This window comes from Drosophila novamexicana, unplaced genomic scaffold, assembly GCF_003285875.2.
Source record: "Drosophila novamexicana strain 15010-1031.04,08,12 unplaced genomic scaffold, DnovRS2.1 tig00004555-arrow-pilon, whole genome shotgun sequence".
NCBI classification, from domain to species: domain Eukaryota; kingdom Metazoa; phylum Arthropoda; class Insecta; order Diptera; family Drosophilidae; genus Drosophila; species Drosophila novamexicana.
In genome coordinates this window covers 5,191,904-5,200,863 of record NW_020825052.1, presented here as the reverse complement: position 1 = coordinate 5,200,863, position 8,960 = coordinate 5,191,904, and the positions used below count along the sequence as shown (strand labels likewise).

The window sequence follows — 8,960 nt, the reverse complement described above, 5'->3', positions numbered from 1 at the left end:
GAACAATGACGCGCACAAATGACTGAAGCCACTGCTGAAGCCAACTTATATAAACTTGGGGCGTAGAAACTTTAGTGTGTTGACCTTCAAGGGCTTTCAGCATGTATACATATATATATATATACGTATGTGTGTGTAAAAGATTTTTGTGGCAACAACAACGGCCACGTCATCGTGTCGTATGCTGACCAAAGTTTTACCCAAGAAATTCTAGCAAACATGTAACGCTTGCCAGCACGCCATTGTTAATCGTCCTTACTCTGTGTGTGTGTGTATGTGTGGGGCGTGTGTGCTTGGGTGTGTGTATGTGTTTGACTATGAAACACCCACTTTACATAGCCAGCAAAAACACTCAAAACTTTTGCTATTGTTAACAGTTGATAGCGCTGCAATTGATGTGTTCAAAATAAATTACGTATACGTAATGTGCCCAAGAGGAACATCATCAGAAGTCAACAAACCTACAGCGTCTGCAAAACAAATCTTGCCGGCATTTTATTTAGCGCCCAGACTTTTAAGCTGATTAATTTTATTTAATTTAAAGGCATGGCTAATTTATTTACGTAAATGAAATTCAAGGCAGCTAATCAAAAGAGCTAAAACCCTTTAACTTTGACTATTTATAGCATCAAAAAATGGCCAACAATTAGCATAAATTTGCGTGGAAGCAATGTGCTGGAGAGCAGCAGGAGGGGCCACATGATTGTAGGCAAAGGCAACTGGATTCCCAAAAGCGTGGGCAGAACAAAAAAAAATATATAATAAAAAAATGTACGCCACAGCCAAGGCTTTCATAAATCAACACACCACGCCATGTAATGCCGCGGGAATAAAACTCTTGGATTATTGCATACAATACCAACAAAGTCGAAAAACAAAAAACGTATATATATATATATATAGAGAGAGAGAGAGTTCGAATCTCTACGGTATAGCTAAAATGGATTATTTTATTTAGACTTTATTTATTACGCGAATCAATGGATCAATTTTGATGGAAGTGCATACAAACTCGTATATATCAAAGGAATTTTAGAAATTTATATAAAGCCTTGACTGTGTAAGCTGAAAATTATTTATTGAATTTAATATGCGATGGCAAAATACTAGCATCTAGGACGGCCGCAGACTGCGAAGGGTTCATGTAGCTGACCTTCCAGCCACATGGCTATGAAGTATTGTTAATTTATTTATAACTAAACAAGTGTATGCAAAACTTTGAACTAGCCTACAGAAAAATAGAAAATCATATCTACTGAAACCGCAAAAAAATGGTATTTATAAAATGAATACATTTATTTAATTATTAAGGATAAGCTATTTGAATTGTGCAAAAGCAAGTTCTAAAGGCAAATATTATTCTCCCATATTAATTTAAGCCTTGCACAATTTAACATAAGTATTTTGTAATTAAAATCTATTCAAAAAAAATAATAAAAAAAACTGCAGCGTTAATGTTAGGGAAATAACAATAATAAATAAACCACATTCAAATGAATTTCTAATTTTAGAGTCTTTATGCGAAAAATATATATGTTTCGGTTTTCTTTTTGCTGTTTTTTTAGTAAAGAATAGAAAGTCTGGATATAACGTTGGCTTTTGCATTTAAAACTTATCATTCATTTGCAAGAGAATTGAATAACTTTATGACTTGTGCTGCACAACATGGCGCAATCATCAAAGATTCTTTCCTGGGGCCGTGGCCATTGAGCTGGACACAGTTGGAATTTAAATAGGTAATTAAGTGGCATCAGGAACAAGCCGAACAACAGAACTAACAACGCCAAACGGCGGTTGGTCGCCATGTTATGCATATTTAAATTGGTATTATTTTTCCTTTTTTTTTTTTCTTCTTTTATTATTATTATTGGACGCAGCTGACCAAGGACGCGGCAATAATTTGGCGCACGGCCTGCCACATGCTGTGCCCCACCCAAAAAAAAACATTATGAAAATGCGAATTAAATAAGAGAAAATTACGTATACATTCCATAGCAGCAGTTGCGTGCAAATCATGGTCGCGATTAAGTGAAAATGAAGCCTGATTAATTACCCGGCGATTGTATGATTGCCTCCTAAACTGGCCGCAAAAGGCCACAAATGTCATACTTTACGAGTGCGTTTGGCCTTATTGCTATGGACAGGCATAAAAAAAAGGGGGGGAGAGTGTCCCGCAAGACGAGAGAATGAGAATGGCATGTTATTTCATTGCAGCCACTTTTCGGGCAGCACAAATGTTGGCCACCAAATTTAATTATCTACTCTGCACACCACAGCACTTCAGCACTTCCAATTAAAATGGCCAAAATGAGCACAAAGAATGCACACAATTTAGAGTTTGAAATTATATTCTATTCAAAACGTTTCAAATACGCTTTAAAAAGTTGTGCATGAAATAATTTAGTTTGTGGTTTTACCATAACATTTTATAGGCGAAAGCTCTTTGCAATTAGTTGCAGGCTATTTGCATTCAATAAAAATTATTTGTTTCACTGGCATTTATATCAATTAGGCGCACACTTAATTAGCATTAAAAAAGACTCATTAGTTTGTTAGCGAAATGCGATTTACATCAGTTTTTATTAGTATGCAACACGCATAGATTTGTTTAATGAAATGTTCTTTACTGGTCAGCAGCATAATAAAACATTCATATATCATTATTAAATAATCAAAAATATTTATTTTAAGCAGGCCATTCAAAGCCAAGCAGACAAAAAAATTGTAACCTTTCAATTTGTGTGTGCAATAAATAAAACTTGGCCGAAAATATTCGAATGAACACAACCGAATTGTACAATCTTTACGGTCTACACCAGAACATTGGCTTAAAAGCTCAGGTCATAAAACTCTTGACAGCTACAGCAACAACAACAACAACAACAACAATAAAAACAAACGAAACATTGTGTCAATAAACGTGTCAATCAAATCAATGGACAAGCAACATTCAACCATTTTTCACACACATCATCTGTGCAAACGTGTGTGTGCCTGTGTGAAATATGTGCCTGCTGTTGCATACTTTTCGGAGCAACCGCCATTTTGTGTCAATAGCAAATAAACAACAAAACTGATATCAGTTATTTTTCGGCTTGTCGAAGATTTAATACCCTGCCCTTAATACACATTCTGTAACTGTTTGAAGCTTACATAATAAAAAAGTCCATCCCCAGTAAGCTATATAATTTATTTGCCCCATTTTGTTTTGCTTCATTTTGTAAAGCCACATTTAAAGGAAATCTCTAGCAAGAGAGAGTTTGAAAAACTCTAAGCCAAAGAATTATCTAGTAATTTCCCTATATCTTATGCCAAGAACCAATCCTTAAGCCTTAAATACAACCAAACTGAAACCCAAACCGAATTAGATTCATTTTAAATTGGCCTGGTTCGCATTAACATTTTAAGAGCTTGGGTCTCCAACATTGCTTTTAGCTAATCGAACCAATATATGACGCATCTTATGTATTTAATCGTTACCTTATATTACCTTATACACGATGCCAGAGTTCAAACCAAGGAAAACGAGCTTCACGAGCCGAACTTAATAACAAGGAACCTTAGACAACCGACAATTTTCTCGCGCCCGGATTAAAATACTATTCAACTTATCGATCGAAGATATATTGAACACAATTGTCCCTTAAGCTGCAATTACCCTTTTGGTAAGGGTATTTATTAAATGGAACTATTCGCGCGTGCGGTGCTGTAAAAAGTTTTTGTTTGCTGTGATTCGTTAGCTAATTTTATATATATTTCATTTTTTCTCTTTGGCGTTCGCTGCAGGCTTTATTTGATTTTTCGGTTTCGGGGTCATCGTCATGGAATCCTGATTTGTTTTTTTTATGCTCAGTGGACAGCGCACATTAGATGTTTGTCATGGGGGCCAGCAGCCAAATGGAGCTGAGAAAAACACAAAAAAAGTGCAACTGGCAGCTGTTAACCATAAAACGTTGAACTGCCGAACGCAGGGAACCAAACTGTTGGGCTGGCCCATATGCAAAATGCGAATGTGCGTTCATTTATCAAAATTCGACGTGGCCAGACAAGACAATGTCACCAAAATAAATACTGTCTCGGCTGCCAAGGTTATTAATAATACGCTTAAGCCAAGTTCTCGGAGAGTCTAGTTATTTTTATATTGGGCTTTAAAGTCAATAGTTCGACTTAGACTTAGATGCTGTGCAAGCAGGTGTTAACCACACAGACACACTCGCAATACAAATGTGTCGCTCTGTTGTGCGAATTAAGCAGCAATTCGAAAATCCAATATCCAATTCAGACGCACCCTATCTGAGCTGCACAAACAATTTATGGAGGGACGTGCTTCGATTGCCAAGCGCACATAAAAATCACTCGACTGCGATACCGCAGCGCCTCCCCAACCATTAACCCTCTATCAACCAAATGAACTGCTAAGGCATTCCCTTTCGAAATTGAATTATGCAGCGCTTTTTTTTCTTTTTTTTTTTAACAAACATGAAACAAATTTAAGCATAAGTTGCAGTTGAAAAGGAGAAGTGACATGGAGCTCGGGTTGACACAGCTGGGACTGAAACGCAGACTCGTTCGGGGACTGAGAGTACTGCATCTCTAACAGGACTTCCACTCCTTTGCCCAGCTGGAACAACGGAAGGCGGAAAAAATTGTAACTAAATCTTGTTGGAAAGCGCAAACAAGCTGCAGACACACTTGACAAAGCGGCTTAAATGCAGGCCGTCAGCTTTCGGCAGCTGTTACGTGAATTGCTTTAATCTCAGCAGAGGCAGTTGTCCATGGTTGTCTTTAAACAACTTACAGTAAACTGTAATTAAAAGCAGCTAAGTTGTGAACTTAAACATTTATGCCAAGCAAATGCAGCCATAGCAACTGTTAAATTAAACTCAACTCTCTGCCACTTCCGCTAAATGGCAAGGTATACAAAACATCAAAGACAACTGACAGTTTGCATTAAAATTGCGGCAGCGCGTATGAATGCCGCGGCGTATCGAAGCGTTGCCCATAAATAACTAAAAGCTAATACTGGGCGCCAAGAGTTAATCACACCCAAGTGCTGGAAATCAAATGCAGACACTCCCACCCTAAGCCCCGTAGCAGCAAATGCCAGACACCAGCTTTAATTGCGCATTAATGTTTATTGCTAAGCGGAAGTGGCGCCATTTCCCCATTTCCGCTTTTCCCCCTATTTGTTTGGCCGTCTCACCAAATCCGCCAGCTGTCTGTCGAGCTACACTTCAAATACCCTATCCCAAGGGAATGCCAACTTTGTCAAATCCGCAAAGCTGCCCACTGAGCAATTAAACGCCTGAACGAATGGTCACCCTAAAGGTGCAGTGCTGTCCAGTTGTGCATAAATTTCCTGGATTAAGAATGTGTAAATGCTGGCAGTAGAAAGGAGAAGGCGAGGGACACGATAAGCCTCGGGTCGGGTAAGCAGCTCAGCGGCAAAAACTATTTAAAGTTCAAGTTGTCTGTAAAGGGGCAAATGGAAAAATAGTTAGAGGCAAAGGCGAAGTATGAGAACTGTTTACACAGAATACAAATATAAATGGAACTCATTAAAGTTGACGTTTGAAATAATTCCCACAAGGCATACAGAAAAACCATTCAATTGATAAAAAAAAGGCTGCCACTAGCTTTATTGCATTCAATTCAATTTGCAATCAGCATTAAAGGAAATCCATTTACTGGACATAAATTGTAAAGAGTTTATTCAGAGTGGGGTAAAAAATGCATATTAAAATAAATACATTAATTTTATGCCCACTTTTTTTTGCGCCCAAACCCAAAGGATTTGGTTACACATTTGACAAACAAATTATAATTAATACAAAAAACTAGTTTCGTTTGGCATAATTAAAACAGCAACATCATTTCAATTATTTTATTTTAGGTTTCATATTAGGTTTCCATTTTAATGAAGTAGGAAAGCAAAATTCAACTTTGATTCAAATTCAAAATACATTTGATCTATTTCGATTTCTATTTCGTGATATTACAATTTTTTCCAATTAAGGCAACTTTTTATTTAAGTGCTTAAATATAGCTTCTGCTTATGTTTACAAAATTTAAATAGATTTTAATTTAAGTTTTTGTATTGCCAAGTTTCCAAAAGATATAAATAGCGCTGAAATGGTTTGTGTTTTTTGGTATTGAATAAATCGCCAAAATATTTAATAATCTTTAAAAATTGATTTTTTACAATATAAATGCTGTTATTTATGTTATTCCCATAACATCCCATATCCCTATCGTACTCAGCTTTCAATCTATTATACAAATATGTTATACTCGCATTCCTACACCCTACCCAGGCAAACAAATCCAATTAAGCTGAGCTGAAGGTATACTTAATTAAGTATTTAAGCTGTTCGACCAAATTGCTTAAGTGTTTCTACAGTTTGGTGAGAGTATTTAGGTAGCGGCAAAGTTAAGATAGTTATCAGTTGGTTTTTATGTATTTTCTTTGGTTTTTCGCCGGTTTGTTTCATTAATTTTCTTGCTGCGTACAGTCGCTCTCTGAATTTGTTTTGTATTTCCTGGTCTACTAAGCTCGAATACTTCCGCCCGCCAACGCGCCATTGTGGGTCAGAATTTATGGCATTGTCCGCTGCCAGTTTCCGCAGTATTTGCCACATGGCTGCCGCAGGACATGGCTTTAAGTTTAAGGCTATTGGTCAGATTAATTGGGGCTGCGCTGCGACAAACTTTTGACCTTTCAATTGTTGCCCTTCAACGCTAATGCGTGCCATTAACTCAGCCAGCTGGCTATCGATGAGGATTAGACTTGACCCGCAGTCAAGTGTGTTGCCCGTCGATAGGCCGTTGATTTGTTTGGACAGCGGTTGCGCAAACTGTGCGCCACATTTGACATAGATAGCAGGCGTTTATTTTTGGGGCGGAGAGAGAGGGGAAACTAAAACATCAACAGTTTTTATTTCATTAATAACGAAAAAAAAAATAAGTTCACCAAATTTTAAGGGCATAAAATGACGGCAAAGGAGAGCACAGGGGTAGGTTTGGATAACACAATATATATATATATATATATATATATATATATATATATATATATATATATATATATATATATATATATATATATATATATATATATATATAGGGGCGACACCTAATTTGCGATCTGATTCCAGGAGAACAGCGTTTCGTCGCGTATCACGTTGTTCAACCAGCAAGTGGAGGAGCATCAGCAGTGGCAGCGCATCAATCCATTTGCCCATTACAGCGTGCGCGATATGCCCAAGCGTAGCATTCGCAGGGAATTCTACGGCACCCCACCAGCGGGCAGTCTCTCCGAGCAGCGGGCGCTACAGGCACAGGTGCTATCGCTCCAGGAGATTCTGCAGCTGTGCGAGCTGATCAACGAGAATGGCGAAAAAAAAGCAAACGATGGAACGCCAGAGGTTAGCCTCACATTTGGCGTGCTTTTTGAGGTGGGCTAAAAATTATTGCTCCCTATCTTTCTATATATATGTCCGCTACACCAATTGCATTTTAGATATACAATCACATCTCCGACAAGCTGCTGGGCACGCTGCTGTGCGCCCGCAAGCACAAGTATATTGACTTCCAGGGTGAGACGCTTTTCCAGGGGCGAGACGATGCGCAGTTGGTGCGGCTTCGGCATCCTTTCGAGGAGCTGAAGAGCACAATTTTGGGCAAGATTGAGAATCTGCGTTGCATTACTATTGTGAAGCCCGTGGAGCACCCGGAACTGCGTGATGCCCAGCTCTTGTAGGTCGCACGTGGCTGTCAGAGTCGCTGACCCGTGTCAACTGTGGCACGCAACACAGCGGCACGTGCGCTCTCTCTAAGCCTTTAACAGTTAATTCAATTAACATTAAGGCTGCCTAAAGCGCACTCAGCCAAGGGATCCCAAGGCAAGTGCCCCCCTTACCAAGACAACCAGATTGTTTCAATACACACCGCCATTCGGCGCCCTGTTGTGCTCTGCTAAAACACCTGCCTCTCAAATTGCCACCTGGAATACAGCCAATGTATCTGTATCACATTTCGGCCGACATTCATATGCAAATAAATAACTTTCAAAAGCCTTAGCCTATTTTCTGTGCCTAGCCGAAGAAACAGACGGAGCCGGAGCCGGAGCTGGAGCTCGAGCCGGAACAGAGTTCAAAGCAACGCCATGTGGCAAGGTTACCAAATTATTTTATATGTATGTACGCTGTGTGTGTGTAATATATTTACATATTTATTTGTTGCTGCTCGTTAGTCATTAGATGTGTTATTCACGCACAGTGGGACAAAACTCTTTAGAAAGTGCAGGTGTTACAGCACATGCGTAACAAACATCTAATTTATTTTATTTTTTTAAATGATATTTATTGATTGGCTATATTAAAACTCGGCCATAAGCATTAAATACTATTTTTCTTTTCAATCATAAAGAAACAAGTTATTCAATTTTCTTGCAATTATTATTTTAAATGATTTCATTTTTTTTATTAATATAATTTTGTCAATCTCTGCATAGAAAAAGTTAGTTGTGTATCCATTTAAAAAAAAAAACTTAAAAGTCTTCAAACTTTATTTATATTTGCCATCTAATTTGCTAAAAGACTCAAATGCTTTTTCTTTCCTTTGATATATTTTAAAATTCTTAATATTTGTTTTTGTTTTTTTTTTTTTCTTTTGTTATTTGTACCCACTGTCCGCCCAACGTTTGGCTGGGCGTGAGTATGCGACTAATGTACCGTTGATTTGATTTAACGAAAAATTGCTGCTGGTGGCATATGGCTGCCCTGTCCGCCCCACTGGCATATTGTCTCGTAATTCCTGTGGCCCACGCGATTGCTTTTACATTTATGTAGCTACATTTTACTCAATGGGCGGGGGAGCTGTGGGCGCCTACCCCCGCAGACATAAGGTATGCCTAATTCAACATAAAACATGCGTAATATACATTGCGGAATTGTGTGTTG

General features: G+C 38.2%; 1 protein-coding gene across 1 annotated transcript; it reads left to right on the top strand.

Annotated features, from left to right (window-relative positions):
• The first annotated feature begins 6,909 nt into the window (after positions 1-6,909).
• On the top strand, positions 6,910-8,181 carry LOC115770133 (actin-binding Rho-activating protein). The gene is made up of 3 exons (XM_030715273.1): positions 6,910-7,013; positions 7,155-7,454; positions 7,520-8,181. The coding sequence occupies exons 1-3, from the start codon at positions 6,990-6,992 to the stop codon at positions 7,757-7,759; spliced, it is 564 nt and encodes a 187-aa protein (XP_030571133.1). The 5' UTR covers positions 6,910-6,989; the 3' UTR covers positions 7,760-8,181.
• Positions 8,182-8,960: the final 779 nt, after the last annotated feature.

Excerpts from the sequence above, each read along its gene's own strand:
- LOC115770133 (XM_030715273.1), top strand. The coding sequence starts at position 6,990 with ATGACGGCAAAGGAGAGCACAGGG. Across the intron at positions 7,014-7,154 it reads CGGCAAAGGAGAGCACAGGG|GAGAACAGCGTTTCGTCGCG; the intron begins GTAGGTTTGGAT and ends ATCTGATTCCAG. Across the intron at positions 7,455-7,519 it reads CATTTGGCGTGCTTTTTGAG|ATATACAATCACATCTCCGA; the intron begins GTGGGCTAAAAA and ends ATTGCATTTTAG.